The sequence below is a fragment of the Pteropus medius genome, unplaced genomic scaffold (assembly GCF_902729225.1).
Source record: "Pteropus medius unplaced genomic scaffold, Ma_sr-lr_union100, whole genome shotgun sequence".
Taxonomy (NCBI): Eukaryota; Metazoa; Chordata; class Mammalia; order Chiroptera; family Pteropodidae; genus Pteropus; species Pteropus medius.
Window position 1 is genome coordinate 1,357,348 of NW_024352783.1, and position 23,380 is coordinate 1,380,727.

Sequence of the window (23,380 nt, forward strand, 5' to 3'; positions counted from 1 at the left end):
GCAGCTGACTTTTGCTCTGTTGGATGTTTCTAGATCTAGCTTGTTTCCTCATAAAGTTCCTAAAATGATTATTTGCTCCTTAGAGGGTGGTATTACCACACTCTGGATGCTTCCAAGCCTGGCTGTTATCATTCCTGACTCTGTGGTCTACTATGGGAGCCTTCTCAATTTCAAAATGTTAAAAGTTTCATAGAGTTAAAGCTTAGGGGAACATCAGGCCATTGCAGGGGAGGAAAGCTGAGGTAGGCCTACACTGAACTGGTGTTACAGTTCTCAGCAGGTTCTTATCTCCCAGGGGAAGACAAGCTCCTGGGGCAGGGGCCTCTGCTTGCCCTCAGCTCCCTGCTATGCACACACAACAATTCTGGTAGATATTTCTGGATTAAAAGTCCCAGAGCAAAGGAGCTTGCTCAGGTGCCTAAGTGAGCAACCCTAAAATGGCTTGAAATGAAAAGAGGAAGTTTCCAGAGTCCCTCCAGCTGGCTGAAAACCTTGTATATAAGATGTGGGACTCTGGCCCTGAGTCTGGGAAAGGGACTGTGAGGGTAAAATTGTGTGAGGAAGGGCTCTGATCCCAAAGGCCAGTAGCTAATCCCACAGAAGCATAGACCCTTTAGCTACTCCAGAGAGAGAAAGGTCACTCCTACAAGCTTTCAATTCTTTGTTCCAATCCCTTTCTCACCAGCAGCTTTTGAACATCAACTGCTGTTTGGGGGCTGTGTGTGTGGCGTGGAGTATGTGACAGACAAGGAGATGTCCGCCTGCTTGGCTGCCTGCAGGCTGAGCTCTTTCACACCTTGAGGCCCCACTCTTTCCTTTTCCTCCCTCTCTCCCTCTCCTTTCTGTCAGAAAGAGCTAATGGGTTTGAAGGGAATGAGGTGTTCTAGCATTGAAAGTGAGTTCCTGAAGGTCTTGCCTCTCTTTACCCAGAAAACACTTGGAGCAGTACTTCCTGTCTTTGCTGATGAGAACCACTCATTTCTGGAACCAATTAGTTATTTCTGCTTTAATGAGTTGGTGTCTTTTCTTGCTGGGAAAACTCTAGTCGGCCTTTAACTCTGTCTTCTTTCTCTTGGAACATGATCTCATGCATCTAGGAGCCCCAATCTCTCTTGATTGGGCAGGCTTTGGCTTCTTTCTGTGAGTCCCGGGCCCAGGGTGGACATGCTGAGGGACTGGGGAGAAGGAGTGACTACTGCCTGGCCCCATTCCTGATGGGAAGCCCTCTGGCTCCAGCTTATGTGAATCCCTGAACTGTCTGGATTTGCTCTGCCCTGTTTGTGGGTTTGGGAATGAGTTTATAGATTTGTGGCTTCACTTGTAATCAAGAAATCAGCCTAGATCCACAGAATTTCTTCTTCTCCAAGCCTGGGCCCTTCTGAAATCTGAAAAATGCAGTAGTATCAGAGTGAGCTATACATATGTTTATAAACATGTGTGGATTAAGATAAGCTTGTGTGTGATCACAGGAATTCTAAGTGCAACTCTTCACAACTCCCCATTTCCATCAAGCAGGAAACCTGATGCTCAATCAGAGGAGCCAGGAGGGAGAGAGAAGGGTAAGGGAGAGAGAGGGTTTTCGGCTCAGGCCTGAGAAGCGGGGCTGGCTGAGAGTGCCCTCAACTTTCAAGAAGTGTGTTCAGATCTTATAGGTTGGACTTCTCAAAGAGTACCTCACAGAAACAGTAGAAAACAGTGGGGGATGTGTATATTGGGGGCTTGCAGGACCTGTTTGTCCTGAAACGCCTTTTGCTCCTAGGACACAGTTCGAGAGGCTTAAAAGTGAGAGGAAGCTTTGTAGAGGCATATCCTTCACCCATAGGCCTGTTTCTGGAAGGCCCTGATGTCTCCTTCCAGTGAGAGACTCTATTCGCTCCCCTCTGAGCACTACCCCCAGAACTGCCCGCTCCTGGCTTTGCCAGATGCCCTCTTCCCTTCAACCCCTTCCACAGAAACGTTTCTTTGGTCAGGGCCAGGCAGCTCAATCCCCTACTCTTTTCCTCACCTGTGAAACAGAGATAATGGTAGTGTAGAGGCTTGGGGACGTGGTAGCTTGGCTAGACTGAACTATATTTCTCAGAACTTCTTTTCCTGGGTATTTCCACAGAATGCAGTTACATCATAGAGATTTGGAGAGTGGCAGTGAAGCGGCAGCTAGCTACTCTGTCTCTCTCACATGCCCGTGCTGCTCTGCTGGCTCACCTCATCACCTCACCCCTGTGGGGGGCAGCTTGGCCACAGTCCTCCGCTCTCCCTGGATCCTCCTTCAGGTGCTCTGAGTCCTGGGCCATGTGTGTGTGTTCAGCTCCATGATGAAGCACCCTGGCTTCTGCAGGACACACACACCGCCAGGCTCAGAAGTGACAAGAACTGCCGTCGGTTTCTGTCCATCCCCACGGGCCCCGCTTGTGCGTATGGGTTCTGACTTACTCTTGATCTCCCCACTTTATATCTGTATTTCTTTCCCAACTACCTCCCACTGTGGGCTTCAAGGTCCAGCATCAGATGCGAAGATGACAGCTTTGCAGAGACTGCTTAATCAGAGCCTACAGCTGCCTAAGGTCAAATCCCTGTAGCGAAGCCCATTGTACATATCTTTATATATCTTCTGTGGTTCTACTTTTCTGACTAATACAGGTTATTACTGGCATGTATTACCTCACATGTTAGGAGATGAAAGGAGCCTAAGTTCTTGAAAGTGTTTGGTTCACTGTAAAGCAGTGTTTCTCAAACTTAAGCATGCATCAGAATCACCTGGAAGGCTTGTTAAGACACATAGGCTGGGTCCCGCCAGAGTTTCTGATTTTCAGGTCTGTAGTGGGGCCTGAGAATTTGCATTTCTAATAAGTTCCCAGGTGATGATGCTGCTTGTCTGGGAGCCATGCTGAGAACCATTGCTGTAAAGTGGTATATGCAAAGATGAGGGGTACCTCTGTCCACAGCAGGATCTCAGCGGGGAAGCTTGCAGCAGCACTGTCTCCTGGAGGTAATGGGGACCCCAGAATCCCTCTGAGATCATAGGGCCAGGGAGCAAACGAGGAGCCTTGTTTTGGCCTGTTCCTCAGTCTGCTTTGGAGGGGAAAGCAGAAGTTCTGTCTTCTGAGAGGCAGCCCAGCTAAAGGAGCCCAAGCCCAGGGCAGGCAGACCCAGCATGAATCCTGACGCCTTGTAGCCAGTGTCCTTGGGCAAGTGGCCTGCTAGGTAAGACAGGGAAAATGGTGCCGCACAGAGTTTTCACTGGGATGATCAACATGAAGCATGTGCTTAATAAGTGCTGCTTCCTTCGTTTAGTCTCTGACATGACTTTTGCCATCGATGATTTAGAAATGTGCAACTGAGTTTTTGACCCTAAGTGTCAGACTTTACATTTACCTCTTTGCAGTTTAGTTTTGCTGGCTTTGAGCCATCTTCCCAGCCTGCTGTCATCTGGCAGCCTGCCTGCTATTCCTACGTCAGTGTTGCTGATACCATACTGTAGTTTTAGGGTTCACAGAGCGTGGGAGAGCAGGGCTTGCTCCCAAAGTCAGGGAAGAGTTGGAACTCTGACTTGGGAAGCTTCCTTCATAGTTTCTAGTGAGCCTCTGTACCCCAATTAGAAACACCAATTACAATTTTTTTTTTTTGAAATGGTAAAGGAAAAAAGAGTCCCGTGTACTCATCCCATTGGTCTGCTGACCATGTGAATAATGTGTGCAAGTCCAAAGCCTAGGAGACACCAGACCTGAGATTTAGTTTCTAGACCCTGGGCAGCCTAAGTGATCAGCCTCAAGAAAGAATGCTTTTGGGGGTTCTCTTCTTGATGGACCCTCTTCCCTATGAATAAACAACCAAAAAGAGAGAGAACTTAGGAACAAAATTCTTATAGAATTTAATGTTTTCCAGGATGGGACGGATTGAGGCCTGAGGGGAAATGGCAGGGTGTCTGCCAGCAGAAAGGCGCAAGGGTCCCAGAGGGCTGGACGGGGCTGGCTGGACTGTGAGCTCACCAGGAACTTATTCTCTTACAGTCCCTGCTTCAGAACATTCTGGAACCATAGCTACTCCTTAAAACCGGATCTGCTGTTGGTCCTTTTTCTTCACCTCTGCCCAGATGTCCGACAGGTCCTGGATAAACTGCTGAATCTAACAAGGCAAGGGGACCAGAGTTAACCCCACCCAGCAACAGGCCACTCCATCCAAAAAAAAAGCATGTCCAGGCATGTAAGGAGTCACCATTTTCCTGTGACTGATTTCTTGTGGCCACTTTCCCTTATTTAACAATTATTTTAGTTGAAATGGAGGATCAGGCTTAGAAGACTAAAAGCAATAAATAGGAACGGAGTTGGGAACTTGTAGAGACAGACACAGTGACAGCAGAAAGTACAGGGTGATCATCTAACTAAAGGGAGAAGAGAGAGAGGACCCTGAGCAGACTGGGGATGAGAAGTGTGTAGCAGGCAGGGTCCAGCCAGCATTGAGGCAGACGGTTCTCCACAATTTAATAACCTTTCTGGTGGTTATTTACCTAAAACCCAGAACTGATGCTCATTATGATAATCTTGAGTCATCTAGAGAAGTTTATATTCTATTCACTAGCTTCTCTTTTAAAGAACATGCAATCAGAAGACCTGGGGATCCAATGCACCTCTAGGAAAATCCCTTCATCTTTCTAGGACTCAGTTTCTTCATCTTTATAAAGAGAAGATGGAGAAAAGGTTGGCCTAGATGGCCTCCAAGATCTCAGTTCTAAAATTTCTCCTTCGCAAGAATGTTCTTGGAGATGGGACTACACAGAGTCTGAAACTCTCAATAACTGTCCGTCACTAATACTGTTACTGTTACTGATATAATTTCTATTTTGCAAATGAGAAAATAAAGAGTCAGTGAATTACCAAGAAGCCAATAAGTATTTGTTGAATTAATGAAAAAAAAGTCAATGAATTAAGGTAACTTTCTCAAGGTTATCGAGAAGACAAGTCTCACATTTTTCAAACTATGTTCATATAATAAATAATCGCATATCCCCAAAAGCGTTCTGTGATCAAGTAAGTTTCAGAAACGTTATCTGCCTAGAGAGTCTCAGGGAAGAACCACAGCAAAGACTCTGCAAAGTCCCGTATTTAAAAATTATCTAACTTTGTTTAACTTTAGAGTTTTCTAAATTTATTATTCCATAGAGTCCTTTTAGTCCCCCTATAGGAAACATACCAACATCTTGAGATTCTAGGATTTCCCAAGAACAGTTTGGAAAATACTGCTCCAGACAGTTTGAGCTTTATTCAAGGATAATTCTGGGCCTTCCAAGACACAGTATATTGAATTCAAATTGTCTTGGCCTTTTGTAGAATCACTTTTCCTAAGTCGTACTATGGTACCATGCTTCTCGTTCTAGATAAGTGGCTCCCTTCCGAAGATCGTGATTGGATCTGTCATAGGGATATTGTTGGGAACATTATTCATTGAGTGTCTCTAAAGCCTCCTTGAGAAATTTCAGTTAGAGTTATGTCCTAGAAAAGATTCTCTCTCTCTGAGGAAACCTTATGTTTTCTTATTTTGGTACCAGAACTGTGTTGCTTTTCTTTCTGGTTACCAGGAAGCTCAGAGCCAACTACTGTCCCTTTCATAATACAAGAATCTTTGGTCTTTATTTCTCTCTCTTGCCTTGACCTCAGATTTTAACATATTTTTCCTGGTCTTTATTTTTAATTTTTCAGGCTACTCGATCATTTGTATTTCTGTCAGCAGGCTCATATCCTATGGGAATGAAGTAGGATATTTTAAAATAACATTTGGGCAATATGGAGTATTCCTGTAGAGGCAAATCAAGATTGGGAAGGAGTCAGAAAGCTCAAATTTTGCAGTGGACGGGTTGGAAGCTGTAATCTAAGCAGGGAATGTTCAGGAAGGGGCAAAGATGGAGATCACCAAATCCTGCCCTACCTTTTTTTTTTTTTACAACAGCTAAAGGAAAGGGACCTGAGGTCCTCCAGGAATCCCTGAGACCCTACAACAGCTAAAGGAAAGAGATCCGAGGTCCTCCAGGAATCCCTGAGACCCTACTGCTGGGCGGAGGGGCTGCAAGGCCAAAACTCTTTTTACAATAATAGTAAGATGTTATTTATCTTTTTCACTCTTATTGTCTCACAACTGTACAGTGGCTTTTACCAGAGTGGGATGTTTCCATGATTTAGGCTATCACAACAGCATGAATGCAGAAGCAGATATGATAATCTACCTGCCCTCTATGAAGCCAGGCATTAAAGAGATTTTCAAAAGTGTTGAATAATAACTTTTCCCACAAAATATTTTTTGAAAATGCGTTTTTCATTAAAAATGCTATTTATATTAACATGCTTCTTATCGTCATTTAAAAATGAATGAAATATTTAAATTTTTTCTGTTCGAGTTTCCAATATGGTAAATATCAATAGATAGAACCCATATAAACATAAGCTCTTTGGGGGTCTTCAATAAATTTTAAGGGCATAAAGGTATCCATATACCAAAGAGTTTGAGAATTGCTGCTTCAGAACAAACTTTCTTACAAATTCCCTTTACAACCATTGGACTCTCAGTAATTCTGCTCTAACATGCCTTAAGAAGCAGGCTGATTTTTTGGTTTGGGAAACGCTTCTTTTTGACCAGTAGGTGAAGTTCTTTACATTTTATCAAGTTTTGCCTTTTTTGGCTTGTGTTTCATTTTCATCCATCAAATACTTATTGAGTGTCTACTATGTGCCAGACATCGTTCCTGATACTGTGGATACAGCAGGGAACAAAACAAAAATCACAGTCCTCAGGAGCTTACTTTCTATTCACTGAAGAGCTAAGGCTAATGCACTGCTGGTGGGGAGTTTCCCAAATTGTAGGATGTGTTTACCTTTGGTCAGAAGTGAGATGATTTTAGGTGGCATATGGACATGGCATCAAAGAGCTTTGGATCATACAGTGAAAAAGTTATTTCCTTTTCAATTTCCTTTCAGTTACTTCAAAGAGAAAATCTCAGATGGGTACGAACATGACTCTAATTCCACCAATTTTCTCTTTTCCCAAAGAATGGGCCTCAGGCACAAGCCTTTGGCAACTCACTAGAATTTAATAAGACTATTGTATAGAACCAATGAGTTCATAGTGGGTACCTGCTACTGCTCAAGTTGATTGGAATGACAGGGTCTTAGCTCTAATGCAGTGGTTCTCAAAGTGTGGAATCCAGAACAGCACCATCAATCACCTGGGAACTTGTTGAAAATGGAAATTCATGGGTTCTCATCTCAGACCTATTGAGTCGGAGACTCTGGGGGTGGGGCCCATCAATACTCCCCAGCCCGCAGGTGATTCTGATCCTGTTAACATTTGAGAACTATGGCTTTGTCCTGTTCATTCCTTGATTCAACCAATCAAGAACCATCTTGGCTCAGTAGGCACAGCCCACCTGGCACCTGTGCTTCTTCTTACCATGTCCAGCTGTTTGTGTGTGTCCTCCAGGGACACGTAGGTTGTCTCCTTCAGCTGCTTGCTCACGATCTGGAAGAGGTTCAGCGTTGCCATCTTAATGGTGCCAAGCAAGAGGGTCTTCTTGGCAGCGGTGTTCTGGATGTGTGCCCAGCGAGATTCCTAGGGAAGGGATAAGGGCGGGGCTTGAACGCAGCGGGAGAGAGAGGGAGGGAGAGAGGGGAGAGAGGGAGGAAATTGGGGGAGAGGGAGGAAGGAGGAGGGGGCAGAGGAGAGAGAGAGACAGAGAGACAGAGGAGAGACAGAGACATGCCTTCCCCTTACTTTCTCTTCACCCAGCACCTAGAAGCCCCCTGCCTATCCTGGCCGCTCACCCAGATGATGACATCGCTGCGGGCGCGGTCAAAGCGCATCTGCAGGCGTGCCAGCTCGTTGTTGTGCTGCAGGATCTCGTCGTCCTTCTCTTCCATGTAGCGCGCCAGCCGCGCTTTGGCGCGCTCGATCTTCTCCTGGCCCTCCTGGGCTGACTGCATAAGGTCACAGTGCATGCTCACCAGCGTCTTGTAGCGCGCTATCACTTCGTGGATCTCTTCAAACTGCATTGGAGGGCTCAGGTCACTGCCCTGCCAGCCCAGAGGACCAGCACAGCTGCCCTTGCTGCCCGCCAACTGTTGGTCTAGATGCTTTGGCCTGGGTCAAGGGTAACCCGGCAGAGCCTGTGAGGATGTTGCAGTCCTGCTGCTTGCTCCTCTAAGGTTGACATGGGTCAATGGCCATGTGTTGGGGGCACATGCCACTGGACCTGGGATTCTCAGTCTTGACTGCATGTTGGAATCACCCCAGGAGCTTTTAAAAGGACACCCAGAGATTTGGATTAATAAACAGGTCTGAGGTGGTCCCTGGCATCTGAATTTTGCAAAAGGTGATTCTAGGCTTGAGAATTGCTGGTGGGGGTGGGAAGGGAGGAGGTGCATTCTGAGATGTCTCCCAAGGCAATAATGATTCTATTCAACAAGAATGTACCAAGAACCAAGTACAAGCCAGGAACTATGCTAAAGACTAGGGACAGAGCAGGAGATAAGAAAGCCATACCCTGCTCTTATGAAGCCTACAACTTGGGGTGGTGTGGAGGGAGGGAGAACTGACAGACAAGTAAATAGTCAGTTACAACATAGAGCGATAAGCCCTATCTATGACTGGGGGATGGGACTGGATGGAGATTGTGGGTGTAATATTTTCAACATGGCATTCTCTGATATTTGTTCAACATTTGCTAAGGTCTCCCTCCAGCAGTGGCTGGGGAGGATACCAGTGGGGCAGGAAGCCTGCCAGGCTCAGCTGCCCCCTCCAGCATGGTCCTGAGCTATGCCACACTGGTCCTAACTCTCAGGCCACCCCAGCAGAAGAGAAGCCCTCACTCTTTGGAAGACGGTATGAACACCAGTTCCAGGGTGCCAACTCACCTCCCCAGGGGTTTATCGAAGTGTGCCTTCCAGCCACCAGGGGATACTCCCTGAGCACTTTGTTCATTTCATGACATTTCTAGTGATAGATTGGTGTTCTGGGAACTGCCCTGCTAACCTTTCCCCAGATATGTCTCTGTGGGGAAGGGCCGCCCAAGTCGGCATTCGAGGAGGTAGGAATAGCCAGAAAAGATTTCCTGGGGGAAAGGATGGCTGGAATGTGACCAAAGATATGAACAGAAGGTAGCCAGGCAAAGGCAGGTGGGGGAAGGTGAGGAAGTACAGGTAGAGGAGACAGCCTGGGTAAAGATGATGGGGTGTGTGTGGCATGTTCAGGATGCTTGAGAGAGTTCAGTATGAATAGCCTGAGTTCAAGATGGGGAGGGAGAGATCAACCTGGAGAAGTGAAAAAACAGTGCCCAGTAAACCCTGAGAAGGAGTGTGAACTTCATCCATTGAAGGATTTTAAGAAGCAGAGAGATAACTTCATGTCTGTATTTCTGAAAGTTCACTCAGCACATGATGCAACAACAGCACACAAGTTAAAATGAATGGACTACATCGGAGCTACCAGGAGCACCTCTTCAAAACTTAATGCTGATGGCAAAAGGACTCATTTTGAAGGGACTTCCACTGTCCAAAGATGCGACACTTTGACCATCAGTAAGAATAAGTGCAAAGGATTGAAACATATCAAATATATTAAAAATCCATGAATTCAAAATGACAACATCATTACAGGTCACTTTTAGAGGATGCTGGAGAGCCAACTTATTATTCTGAAAACTGTAATAAAGAATCGAGCATTTAACTGGCTTCTTTAAGACCCACATGGGGATCAAATAATTAATGAGGGGAAGGTTCTCCTTATGAAGTCCTTTTCTTTATGGTCGTATTCTAGCTATATATGAGGAAGTGATAGAACATTTCTAGCACCCTAGAAGGGTCTTCTGCCCCCATTAGTCAGTACCTGTCCCCCACTCCTAAGAAAACCAGAATTGTGACTTCTATTACTAAAGATTCATTTTACCTGTTTTTAAACTTATCAGTGGAATCATATAGTATGTTCTTTTTTATGTCTGGATTTTGATCAGCATAATAATGTCTGTGACTTGAGAAACATATCAACCAAATGCAGTGTGGGGACCTTGTTTGAACCCTGATTGGAACAAACTAACTGTCTAAAAAGCATTTGTGCAATAACTGGGGGAATTTTAACATTAACTGGATATTTGATATTAAGAAATTATTATCAAAATTTTACTAGATGTGACAATGGTATTGTGACTATGTTAAAAAGAGCCCTTCTCTTTTCAAGGAAAATACTTAGGGATAAAAAAATATCGTTTGCTTCAAAATGGCAGGGGTGGGAGGTATGGGGGATATGACTATGAGTTGATAATAACTGAAATTAGACAATGAGTAATGGGCATTTAATAGACTACTTGTTCTACTTTTGTATATGCTTGAAATTTTTCATAATAAAAAGTTTTAAAAAATATTGATAAAAAAGTCACAAAGGACATATGCAATACTATTCATAGTTTATGGAGATGTGAGATGTTGACAAAGCAATAAAAACAAGCATGTGAATGAGAAATCAGAAAATCAGGGATCTGGTTATTTTTGAGGAGAGGGGAAGAACCGGGTCGGAAGGGGCATACACAAGGGGTTTCAATTACCTGTAGTGTTTTATTAAAGAAAAAAAGAATTGGGGGCAAATAGGGGAAAATATGAAGATTTGACAAAGCTGTGGTGAGTACTGGGTGCTGTTATATATTGCTCTATACTTTCCAGTATGTTTAAAATATTTTGTAAGAAAAAGAAAGGAAAGAGAGAGAAAGAGGGGCCACGCTGGCTGTAGAATGCTGGACAGGCTGGTGGCCAGGAATAACGCAAAGTTGAACTCCAGATGGGGTACACTGGTGGTCTGGATGAGGAAGGGGCAGGGGCTGGATTCCAGAAATACTTAGGAGGCAGAATAGACCAGATTTGCTGATTGATGGCTGCGGGGAATGAGGGAAGAGGAGGAGTCAAGGATGAGGCTCAAATTCTGATGAGGCTGTGGTTGGGGGCTGTGGGTGGGGGCTATGCCATTCACCAGTACCAGACACACCAGCAGGAGGCTGGCTTGGGATGGCAGGAAGCAGAGGAGATCGGTTGTGGACTCAATAAATTGGATGTGGGGGCCTGAAGCTCAGGAGGGAGATATGGGCCAGAGAGATACTGGCCAATCTCCTCAGTTCTAAGACATACATTTTATCAGCTCTGAATCTGAGTCATATCTTATCATTTAACTGCTGCTTTAATATAGTGGTCTTCTCTCATCCCCCCCCACCAAACAACAACAACAACAACAACAACAACAACAACAACAACAACAAACCCAATTGTTAAATGAACAATTTATGGTACAATAAGTAGTACCTTAGAATGGAGGAAATAACACAGATTAGGGATTCACGTATACATAAATTAAGGAAATCATTCTATATGGAAATTGCTGAGGCTTTAAAAAGCTCTGCATCCTTTGTCTCTCCACACCCTCCACAGGACATCGATCCCTACCAGAGAGGGCATACTCAGGAGTTAGGGACGCTGATCTCCATCCAGTGCAGTGGCAAATCCAAGTATAATTTTTGTTTTGTTTTGTTTTGTTTTGTTAGTCAATGAACTCAGATCTTTTAAGTTTTGTTAAGACACAAAGCCCATGGGAACTTCCAGGGTCACAATAATTTATTACTGGATAAAGTCCTCATATAACTTTTGACTCCCCCAAAACTTAACTACTAATAGTCTGTTGACTGGAAGTCTTACTCATAACATAAATAGTCGATTAACTTATACTTTGAATGCTATATGTATCATATGCTATATTCTTACTATAAAGTAAGATAGAGGAATATTAAGAAAATCATAAGGAAGAAAAAGCACATTTATATTATTGTACTGTATTTATTGATACTGTAAGTTTATGTCATGTTTTAGGCCACTCACTCATCTGTGAGCTTTCTCAAAGTGTCTACTGTAAAAAAATCTGTGAATAAGTGGACCTACACAGTTCATCCTGTATTGTTCAAGGGTCAACTATACTGCAAGATGCATGGGTGGGAAGAGGGCGGAGAAGTTCCCGTAGGTCTGAAAACTGGATGACTTTAGGAAGCGTAGTTGTCAATGGCAATGTGAAGCCCACAGAGGAGTGGTTAGAAGCAAAGGCTCTGCCACTGACTGGCTGTGAGACCCTGAGCAGGTTACCTAACCTCTCTGAGCCTCCATTTCCTCCTCCGCAACAAGGCGGCATGATGGATGGCTTTCTTCTGGGGACTAGTGAGTGGACAGAACGAAGTTTATGCACCTCGCTCAGGGCCCAGCACATACTAAGCTCTCAAGCTCTGCATTAGATTGAGTGCTTTCCAGTTTCTCTCCCTTCCTCTTCCCATTTATTCTCAAGTAAACACAAACACCAGGGAGGGGGAGAAGCAGGGATAGAAGTAGGCCACATCCTGATGCAGGCAAAGCTTACTGTTGGTGCTGCAAAAAGAAACCTCATTCTCCCAACACACACATCACCCATAGACAGACATTTACACAGCTCACTCGCACAGACACCAAGATATACCACCTGGCCCCCAACACTTACCAGGGCCCTTTTCTAGCTGCCCTTTAGTGCTGGAGGCATGTCCTCAGAGTGAGGTGACCACCCCTGCAGAGGGGCCCAAGCCCCCATAGCTCCATGCCCTGGGGAAGGGGAAGTGGGCTGAGGAAGAAACTCCCAACCCACTCACCTCGGAGTTCTCCACCACCTTCTCCAGGTACTTGTTGAAGATGGAGTAGTCCTGCAGCTTGCTGCTCAGTCGCTGGTGCTCCAGCCGCAGGGCTGCCATCTCCTGCTTGGCCTTGGCCAGCTCACGCATGCGCTGCCTCTTGAGGTCTCGCTCCTTGTTGGCTTTCTTCAGCGCTCGGATCCGTTTCTGGTCATTCTCCTGGGGCCAGGGAGGTGGCATCTGTCAGGCATTTGTCCCACCCTCCTTGGGCCCCAGGCTGATGGTGCCCCCATAAGGCTTCTTTTTGTTGAGGTCGAGCCACACTGAGGATGGAGAGGGATCACTGGGCCACCCATATGAGCAAGGAGGCTTGAATTTTCTCCTCATTTGGTATTTGGTGGCTCAATTTCTCCAACTGTGAAAAATGAGAGGCAGTAGCCCCTCTCTTCCAAAAGCTGGGGCAATAGTGCTCAAGTTATCGGGAGATGAGATAGGAGATGGGCCTGGTCCAGAGGGCCTGATAGGGCAAGGCCATTTCATAGAGCATGTAGCTAGCAGCTCAGACTGGCATCAGGATCAGGCAGGAGGAGATGGTGCAGGCAATTTGATACCCAGGAAAAGACACGAGGCTCAGCTACTACAGCTGAGCTGACCACACTTCTATTCCTCTTGCAAAGCTCTCTCTGAAAGATTAGGGGGAAACCCATCCCCACAATGCATTTTTGTGGCTTCTTTCCCTCTTCAGGGGCTCCTGTGAATCTACTGGATTGGCATGTGTGGTGGTAGTATTTGGTGAACACTTGGAGGCATGTGAAGAATGCACATGGCAGATCTGCACTGTGCCCCATAAGCCCAAGAGAGGACTGAGGGGCCCTAAACCGGTGATTTTCAAGTCCAACTGTGCATCGCTATCCCCTGGGAAGATTTAAAATACAGTTGCTAGACCTTGACCTCAGGCCTACTGAAAGCAAAGAGAGAGGAGAGTCCCAGGAGTCTATTTGTAACAAGCTTTCCAGGATTCTGACACTGCTGGTCCTCTGGTAACCATTTGGAGAACTCCTCACCCTCAAACCTCCTACTGCCCCAACCACTCTGCTAGCATTTCTCTGGCCAGTAAGAAAGACTGGATCTCTGGAAAAGATGCTTGGTCCATCAGTTTCCTTGCTCACCTGGTTTAGGCATAGAGCAAGACAAGATGCTTAAGAGCAGGACTCTCCTGTAGCAGAGGCCAGCGATTACTCCCTGGAGCTGGGCCAGGCCCTTCCTCCTTGGAGAAACCTGGATTTTAAAATGGCTAAATCTTCCCTCAAAGGACCAGTTGAGAGGAGTTGCCTCAGAATGGACTCTGGTCCTTCAACCACCCCTCCCTGGACCCTCAGTTCCAGGAGGGTGGGGAGGGGTGAGTAGGGAGAACTAAAATCCTGACTCATCTTTGTCTCCCAGTGCGTAGCCCTGACCATAGCACATTCATTCATTCATCCATCCATTCATTCATTAATTGGATAAATTGTATGTACCAGGTATGGGTAAGGAAATGGTAAATGGCAATCTAGAAGGGGCAGAGACTAACAGGTAAACAAGAAATTATAAACAGCAATAAGTGAGGATGTAAAAGGAGAAGCCCCAGGCATTGCTGAGCATGGAAGAGACATCTAACTCAGGATGAAGAGTCAGCCAAAGCAACGAGGAGGAGGAGATGGAAGAGGAGGAGGAAGGGGAAGGGGACCGCAGAGTGTGGGGGCCCCTGGCCTGCTGCAGCAGGCCAATATCCCTCATACCTGGATGAATTGCTCAAACTTCTGAATATGGGCCTTCAGCTGGGCCTCCTTAATGCCCAGTTCCTCCCAGCGCAGGTTGAGGGTTTCCATTCTGCGCTGAAATGTCTGGAGGTGGGGAAGCAGAGAGGTCAGGAGGGCCCTGACTTGGATACCGAGGAAGGCCCCAGCATCCCCTGCCCCAGTGCCTCTATCCCCAGGCCTCCCACTTTCCACCCCATCCCTGGTTCAGAGCAGAGCATCCCAGGACACTGGTACCCGCAAGGCTTGAATTGTTTCTGTCTCCACAGAGGGAACACAGAACCACCACCCAGGACCCCTGGTTCTAGCCACCGCCATCCACAAAATGAAGGGCTGTCCTCAGGCTCTCTCTGAGCCCCGTGGCCCCTCCTGTACCCACCCCCTATTCCCACACCTCCTTCTTCTGCAACATAGCATGGTGCATGATCTTGGCCTCCTTTTTCTTCTCCAGTAGCCGTATGGATGGGGACTCCGACTGCTCCTCAACGTTGGGAAATTTCCTGCCCAAGACATAGGCAAAGGGGTCTCGTGGGTTCTGAGTACCTGGAGTATAGGCTGGTACTGGGAGTGACCCGTGAAGATATCCATGGGAAGGGAAGGGGGTCCCGTCCCTCACTGGAGTGAAAGTAATGGTGTGTTGAGAGGGAGAGAGGGCTGTGTTAGTATCTGAGAAGCAAGCTGAAGCAGGGTAATAAGGAGTGGGGATCCAGGTTAATGCAGGTGGATTGGTGCCAGGGTGATGGGGCAGGGTGATATGAGACACTGGGAGTAGAAGGGGAAGGTGGGGCAAGGGTGGGTGTGGGGGATCCTAGGCAGAGAAGGGGTCACCCAGACCCTCAGACACTCACTGCAGCAGTTGCAGCAGACGCTCCCCATACTGCAGCCGGAAGTACTCGGCCAGATCTTCCTCCTCCATGATGCCCAGGCTCATGGTGGCAATGACCTAATGGCCCAGGCAACTGAATCTTCACAGTGAAACAGTTGGTAGTGGAGCCACAAATGGATCAGGGTTAGTGGTTGGGCTCTCCCTTCTTCCTTCCTCCTGCTTTTCAGGGTCCACAGAGAGCGGAGGGGTCTGAGAGACTCCAAGGAAGATAGCTGGGGGCTGCTGATCAGCCGGTCAGGATGATGTGTTGGGGGACGGACGTGAAAGGAGCTCTGGTTACCTAGCAACAGGTCATCGGGTTCTGTGGACCACACATGGAACCCAGGCTTTGCTCCTTGACCGCTGCCCCACTAACCCTACTCCAGCTGGGGTCCCTGCTTGTGCATTTACCCCTCAGGAGCTTCGAGAGGAAGTTAGGCCTGATTCGATGCTGGCGTCCAGGGCTGGGAGGCAGGGTCTGGTGTCCATGACCAATAAATGGTGTTTTGGTAGAGGGGCCTCCTTGTGAGGGAGCCTGGCCCCTGGGGCCTCCTCCCGAGTGCAGGGGTGTGTGAGGGTGAGGAAAGGGGCTGGGCCTGGGACAGATGGCTGAGAAGAAAAAAAGGACGGAAAGTGTTTAACTGAGGCAGGGGTGCAGCGGTTGAAGAGAGAAATGGGGGACCTGGCAAGAATGGAAGGAAAACTGAAGTTGAGAACCCAGTGCTGAGTGAAGGCTGTGTAGGGGTGTGTGGTGGGATAGGGGTTGAGGGATAGGCAAGAAGCTAAAGAACCCCTCCTCCCCCCATCCCCATCCCTGTCCCAGACGGGGTGCGGGGCGGGGGGTGGGGGGAGGGAAATATGGAGGAGGGTCTAGGGCAAGGTCCCTGGAAAGATAACAGACGCAGGGCCAGTACCATCTTTTGGGGTTTGCAGAATATTAAAATATAAAGAAATTACAAACCACGGTAACACAAATCACACATTTTATATGTTTACTTTATGATGGATGCTTTTCTTGATCTGGTCGGAGCATAAGCCCATTTGGCCTGAGGTCCAACGTCTTAAATTTGAGACCGTGGGTGTGAAAAGAGCGCCTTGGGGTCCTGGCCGGGAGGTAACTGCCCGCAGTGACCTTGAGCTCACTGCGGCCCCCTGGCTCTGCTCTCCGCTTTCTTGACCCCTTTGCTCACGCCCACCGCGTGGCCTTGATCTGCTCTAGATCGGAGCGCGGGGTGGGGGAGGGCGTGTTGGGGGCGGTGATGGTGAGAGCAAGCTCGAGGGAGAGAGCTCAGCAAGCGCACCTCCGCGACATTGCTGATCCTCTGGTGCCCCCTGCTGGCCGCCACACTGCTCCCTAAATCCTAGAGTGGGAGGAGGAGACTGGTGGGGGTCGCTGCTCACTCCCGCCCTCCTCTATTCTCACTCCGCCCCCCCACCCCCACCCTCTCTTCCAGAGCTTGCCCCTTCCAGCCTGCCCCGCGTCCTTAGCAGACAGCCCCCACTCCACCCACAGCACACATCCCCACCTCCCAGCATGCCTACCCCACCAGAGATGGTGCTCCATTAGGAGCACCCCCAAAGAAACAGACCCAGCAGGATGATAACAAGAACCCAACATAAGCTCCTCAAAGGGGTTTGTTTTTCTCTTGCTTATTCTTAGAGCCTGGCAAGTCACTTTGGGGTTTCTCTTCCTTTACCCTGAGGGGCGCTGTTATGCCAACCCTTGAAGAAGAGGCTGTTTCTCTAATCACCTGTTTGCCCTGGTACATAGACGCCTCCTTGTTGCATCTATGGAATCAGGCGGTCCAGGGCCAGATTGGTGCATACAGGTAGCTGCTATGTACCTCTCACCTCTCCTGTTGGTGTACCTCTCACATGTGAGAGCTCTTACTGCCCCTTGGTCTGTACCTTGCATGAGAGTCATGAGAATCTTCGCCCTCATCACCCACCACCATTCCTCTCTGTCTCTCTGTCTTCCCAGAGGCTATGGGCTGTCTGTGCTCACCCAGGTCTGTGCTCTCCCCCGCTCCCCTCCTCTTCCCTGCCTGAGTGGGCACTGCTTTCTCCCCGCTTCTTTTCTATCTTGATAGGTATCTAGATTTTACTAGATACTTCTGAGGCAACTAGTAAAATCTCCTAATGGATTTAGGTTGTTGGAAACCAATAGGCATAATATTTTCTGTTTTCTGTCCTGTCCCGTCCTCTCTCTGAGACAATTATCTGCTTACAAATATCAGAAGAAATAATCTTGGTTAATATCTCGAAAAATATTATCCTGTCATACAGACCAGCATAGTGCTGGGTACACAATAGAGTAGCTAGGATGAGGAAACCATTTTTGTCTGTTATATTCCATATATGTATTATATTTCTCTTAAAGTGGAGTCATGCAAATAAATTATTTAAATACAGTTATGTGTCAACGAGCATGCGTTCTGAGAAATGCGTCCTTGGGAGATTCTGTAGTTGTGTGAACATCACAGGGTGCACTTACACAAACCTAGGTGGTCCAGCCTACTATACACCTAGCTTATATCATACAGCCTACTTGCTCTCAGGCTACAAACCTGTACAGCATGTTACTATACTGAGTGCTGTAGGGAGTTGTAACATAATACTATTTGTATATTTAAACATATCTAAACCTAGAAAAGGTACAGTAAAAATGTGGTATAAAAGATGACAAATGATACACATGTACAGGGTACTTCCCATGAATGGCGCTTGCAGGATGGATGTTGCTCTGGGGGTCAGTGAGAGAGCAATGAATGAACATGGAGGCCTGGGACCTTACTGTGCACTACCTTACTGTGCACTACCGTAGACTTTATTAACACTTAGGCTACACCAAATTTATAAAAGATATTTTTCTTGCTTCAATAAGTTAACCTTCACTTACTGTAACTTTTTTACTTTATAAACTTTAATTTTTTTAACTTTTGACTCATTTTTACTTTTTCACTCTTTTGTAATAATACTTAGCTTAAAACACACATTACAGCTGTACAAAAATATATTCCATCTGTATATCCCTATTCTATAAGTTTTCCACTTAAAATTTTTATTTAAGTTCTGTTAAAAACTAAGATAGAAACATACACATTTATTAGCTTAGCCTATAAAGGTCAGGATTATCAATATCTTCCACCTCCACATCTTATCCCACTGGAAAGTCTTCAGGTGAAAAACATGCATGGTGTAGTCATCTCCTATAATAGTAATGCCTTCTGGAATACCTCCTGAAGGACCTGCCTCAGGCTTTTCTTGAGGAGATGACATATTTCATTCCAGAAATATGTCCATGGTGGTTTGCTTGGCTGGTTTCTTTTTTTCATCATAGATTTACTTGTAAGTAGACAATGCACCATGAACATTCCTTTCTGTTAATGAAAATCTTTCAGTGTTGGGACCTGTGTTTTCAAACTTTTTAAGAAGCTTGTTGAAGTCTGCAAAAGCTTCTACTAAACCTTCACTGCATAATCATAAGGGACCACTGTACTGTCATAGATGTGGTATGTCCTGGACCCAAAAGTCGCTACGTGGTGTATGACTGTATATTTTGAAATGGATGTTATAGAAAACTCCTTGTATTGTATTGTAATAGTTACTGTAACAGCCTCAAGTCTCAGTAGCTTAAGAAGGTCCAATGTGGATTTTCCTAGTGGGGCAGCTTTCCTGGGAGATTTTCTTCCAAGCAGTAAAGGGTCTAAGCCCTTTCCATTTTGCAGCTCCATGACCTCTATGATTGCTGTGGAAGAGGAAAGAGAGAAAGAGAAAAAAAAAAGGTCCTTCTGCTCTGAACAAACAAATCATCACTTTTGTTCACTGACCTTTGATGGGAACCAGTCACAGGACTGGTTACTTTGCAAGGGGCTAGCCGTGTTCAAACCAGTTTGTGCTGTACTCTTTTTGAGAATTAAAAGGATGTTTGAAAGTAAGTTGAAAACAGAGCTTCATAAAGAAACTAACTGACAAAAAAGAAAGAAAGAAAACAGGCCAATCACAATCTCATGTATGATAATCTTAATGGAAGCATTATCAAATTTAATTTAGTGTAGTATTAAAAAATAATTCACCAGAACCATGAATACAAAAATAGTTTAATGTTAAGAAATCTATTAATAAAATTAATTCTATCAATATGTTTCAAGAGAAAAGACTTATTATCATTGCCATAGATGCCAACGTGGCATTGAAAAATTCAACATTCATTTTGATTAAAAAACAAACTATTGGTGTACAAAGGCACTTTATTAACATGATAAAAAATATCTATCTAAACCCTACAGATAACATTAAAATTTGCAGAGATGTTCTTGTTAAAGTTAGGGACATAGGCTTTCTTGTGTCACTGCAATCGTTTTAGATTGATTTCAAAAAGACGATAAAATTGCTTTCTTTTTTATCCCCTTTTTTATATAACAGCAGATACTGTGATCACATACTGTGAATATCCAAGAGAATGGTTAATTAATGAAAAACTATTAGAATTTAATGTTATACTATACAATTTTCAAGAAGAGTGAGATTGATGTATATGCACAGACATGGAGATAAACTGCTGTGTGACAAAAGCAAGATGCAGAACAGTCTGTATAGTGTGACCTAGTCAGTGTATGTGCATGTGTGTGTGTGTGTGCGTATGCATGTGCATGTACACACATGCACACGTGTGCATACACACATGTGTGTATGATTTAAGTATAGAAAAAGCTTTAGAAGGATATTACCATACTTCTGGGAAAGGAAATGGCATTGGAGGGGTGCTGGTACTTTTACTTTTTACCCTTTGTATTATTGTGTTATTTAATTTTTTTTTTTTTTTACAATGTATGTGACTAGAGTTGGCATCCTTGCCATGTACTGGATCTTAAAGGAAAAGCTTTCAGTTTTCCTCCATGGATTATGATGTTAGGTAAGGACTTTTCATAAATTACCTTTATTGTGTTGAGGAAATTTCCTTTTGTATCTGTTTTATTGCGAGTGTTTATTATGAATGCATGTTGAATTTTGTCAAATGCTTTTGCTTCTATTGAGGTGATCATGTGGTTTTTCATTCTGTGGTATCTTTGTCTGACTTTGGTATCAAGGTGATGCTCGCCTCATAAAATGAGTTTGGAAGTGTTCTCTCTTATTCTATTTTTTGAGAAGAATTTGGAAGGCGTTGGTATTAATTCTTTTAATGTTTGGTAGAATTTAGCCATGAAGCCATCTGGTCTTGTGCTTTTCTTTGTTGGGAAGTTTTAGATTACCACTTTAATCTTCTTACTTGTTATTGGTCTGCTCGGTCTTTCTATTTCTTTTTTCAGTCTTGGTAGGTTGTATGTTTCTAGGAATTTACCCATTTCTTCTAGGTCATCCAATTTGTTCATATAGTTGCTCATAACAGTCCCCTATAGTTTTTTTTTTAATTTCTGAGGCATTTGTTGTAACGTCTCTTCTTTTATTTCTGGTTTTATTTGAGTCTTCTCTCTTTTTTTCTTAGTCTAGCAAAGGGTTTGTGAGGTTTATATTTTCAAAACCCAATTCTTAGTTTTTAAAAATTTTTTTCTGTTGCTTTTCTATTCTCTATTTGATTTATCTCTCCTCTGATCCTTATTATTTCCTTCTTTCTGCTAACTTTGGGTTTAGTTTATTTTTTTCTTTTTTTAGTTCCTTGAAGGGTAAAGTTAGGTTATTTGAGATCTTTTTCTTATTTAATATAGGTATTTACTGTTATAAAGTTCCCTCTTAGTACTGTTGTTGCTGCATCCATAAGTCGTGCTCTCGTTTTCATTTGTCTTGAGACATTTTTTAAGTTTCCCTTTGATTTTCCTCTTTAATCTAGCGGTTGTTCAAGAGTATATGAATTTAAATTAAAAATGGATTAGAATTAAATGTAAAAATAAATTATGTAGCAGGATATCCAATGAAAATGATGCTACTCCGTCCCTGGTGAGAGAGCTGCCAGAATATAGCCTTGATGAAATGAGGTACATAAGTCATAATTGAGTCTCTGAAGACTTGCAAGTTTATATTCTGACCAAAAATATATGGAGTCTTCATTTCCCTGCATTGTCATCCACACCATATATTACTAAACTTTATAATTTTTTTGCCAGTCTGATAGGTGAAAATGATACTTGACTGTTGTTTTAAATTAATTTCCCTAATTATGAGTGAAGCTATGCATCTTTTCATAAACATAGCCATTTCTTTCTCTGTGTTTTTTATTCATATTTAATGCACATTAAAAATTGCATTTTTAAATTTTTATTGATTTATAGGAGGTCTTTATGTATTCTGGGTAGTAATTCTATAATTCTTATGCTTTCTTATACCCATCCTAATATTTTTGAGTGGGTTGGACCCACATTAGATACAATAAGAGATAGGGAAGGCAACCGAGGGTAAGCTGACCAATAATAACCCAAGCCGACTCGCCTAATCACCAGAAGAATGAGCTTAAAAGTAGAGATGGCACCAAACAGAAGATGGGAAGGAAACTTTGGTCTTTTTACCCTGTGACCACATCACAGGAAATACAGCACATCTGCAGTTCCCAAGAATGTTTTGAGCCCTCAGGCTCAGTGAAGACTCTTTTCTTAACAACCTAAGTCCACCCCTTTGTGACTTTATTCTTTGACATTGTACAAACTCTTCTCAAACTCCTCTCAGGACTTACTTGCCTCATTTGCATGTGGTTAATGGTATCAGTGACATGAGAAGAGGGCCTGTGATGGATGGAATCTATCTTGAGTGGTACCCACACAATTTCATTTACTTGAATAATTGTGTCTCAGCTCAACTACTCTTTTGTTTACAAACACAACATTCTGCAGTCTCCTCCTCCTTATTTTGTTTGTTTCTCCCAGTGTCTCTTCTAAATTCATTGACTTTAGTCAATGAATTGACTAAATTTCTATGAACTAAACCCATTAAATTTTCCTGCTCCCATATAATAGTTTTCTTTTATGATCAATACTGTCCAAAATATATACACAAATATTTTCTCCTAGCCTATCGTTTGTCTTTTAACTGTTCATGTTTTTTTTTATCATAGAAATTTAAAATATTTATCTAGCCAAATCTGTTTACTTTTTTTTGAAGGATTTTATGTTTGGTTTAAAAAAGTCTTCCACATTCAAAATTATAACTGTATTCCAACCCATTTACTTTTAAAATTATTTTACTTAAAAATTGTTTTTTTGATTGTGGCAAAATACACATAACATAAAATTTCCTATCCTAACCATTTTTAAGTGTACTGTTGAGTGTTGTTAAATACATTCATATTGTTGTGCAACCAATGTCCAGAACATTTTTATCTTGCAAAACTGAAATTCTATACCTATTAATCAACAACTCCCAATTCCCCTCTCCTTCCCAGCCTTTGGCAACCACTATTCATTTTCTATGAATTTGGCTACTCTAGCTACTTCACATAAGTGGTATCATACAGTATTTGTCCTTTTGTGACTGGCTTATTTCACTTAACATACTTTCCTCAAAGTTAATGAATATTGGAACATGTGACAAGACTTCTTTCCTTTTAGGCTGAATGACATTTGATTGTGTATGTGTATATATATAAACATACACACATACACACATTGGGAATATATATATATGTATATATATATGTATATATATATACATACATACACACACACACACATATACATATCTCACATTTTATTTATCCTTTTGTACCTGTTGATGGACATCTGAGTTGCAAACACCTTTTGCTTATTGTGAGTAATGCTGCTATGAATACCGTGGTGAAAATATCTCTTTGAGAACCTGCTTTTTTAAAAGCATGTATTCAGAAGGGAAATTGCTGGATCATATGATAATTCTATTTTCAGATTTTTGAAGAATCATCATACTGTTTTCCAGAGCGGCTGCACCATTGTACATTCCCATCAGTAACAACGATTCCAGTTTCTTCACATCCTCACCAACCCCTGTTACTTCTGTTTGTTGTTGTTGTTTTTTTTTTTATAGCAGCCATCCTGATGGGTGTGAGGTGATATCTCATTGTGAAATTATGTAATTTTTGAATTAGAAGGGTAACAAGTG

The 23,380-nt window shown here is 44.0% G+C and overlaps 1 protein-coding gene across 2 annotated transcripts; it reads right to left on the bottom strand.

Annotated features, from left to right (window-relative positions):
- Positions 1–3,912: 3,912 nt before the first annotated feature.
- Positions 3,913–15,558, bottom strand: CCDC42 (coiled-coil domain containing 42). Of its 2 annotated transcripts, XM_039847321.1 has the most exons (7): positions 15,303–15,385; positions 14,849–14,954; positions 14,437–14,541; positions 12,680–12,877; positions 7,806–8,027; positions 7,435–7,593; positions 3,913–4,122 (listed from the first exon to the last, which is right to left on the bottom strand). In XM_039847321.1, the coding sequence occupies exons 1-7, from the start codon at positions 15,383–15,385 to the stop codon at positions 4,045–4,047; spliced, it is 951 nt and encodes a 316-aa protein (XP_039703255.1). In that variant the 3' UTR covers positions 3,913–4,044. The 2 variants fall into 2 exon arrangements, with proteins under 2 accessions (XP_039703255.1, XP_039703256.1); XM_039847322.1 differs by lacking the exon at positions 7,806–8,027 and having other exon boundaries at positions 15,303–15,558.
- Positions 15,559–23,380: the final 7,822 nt, after the last annotated feature.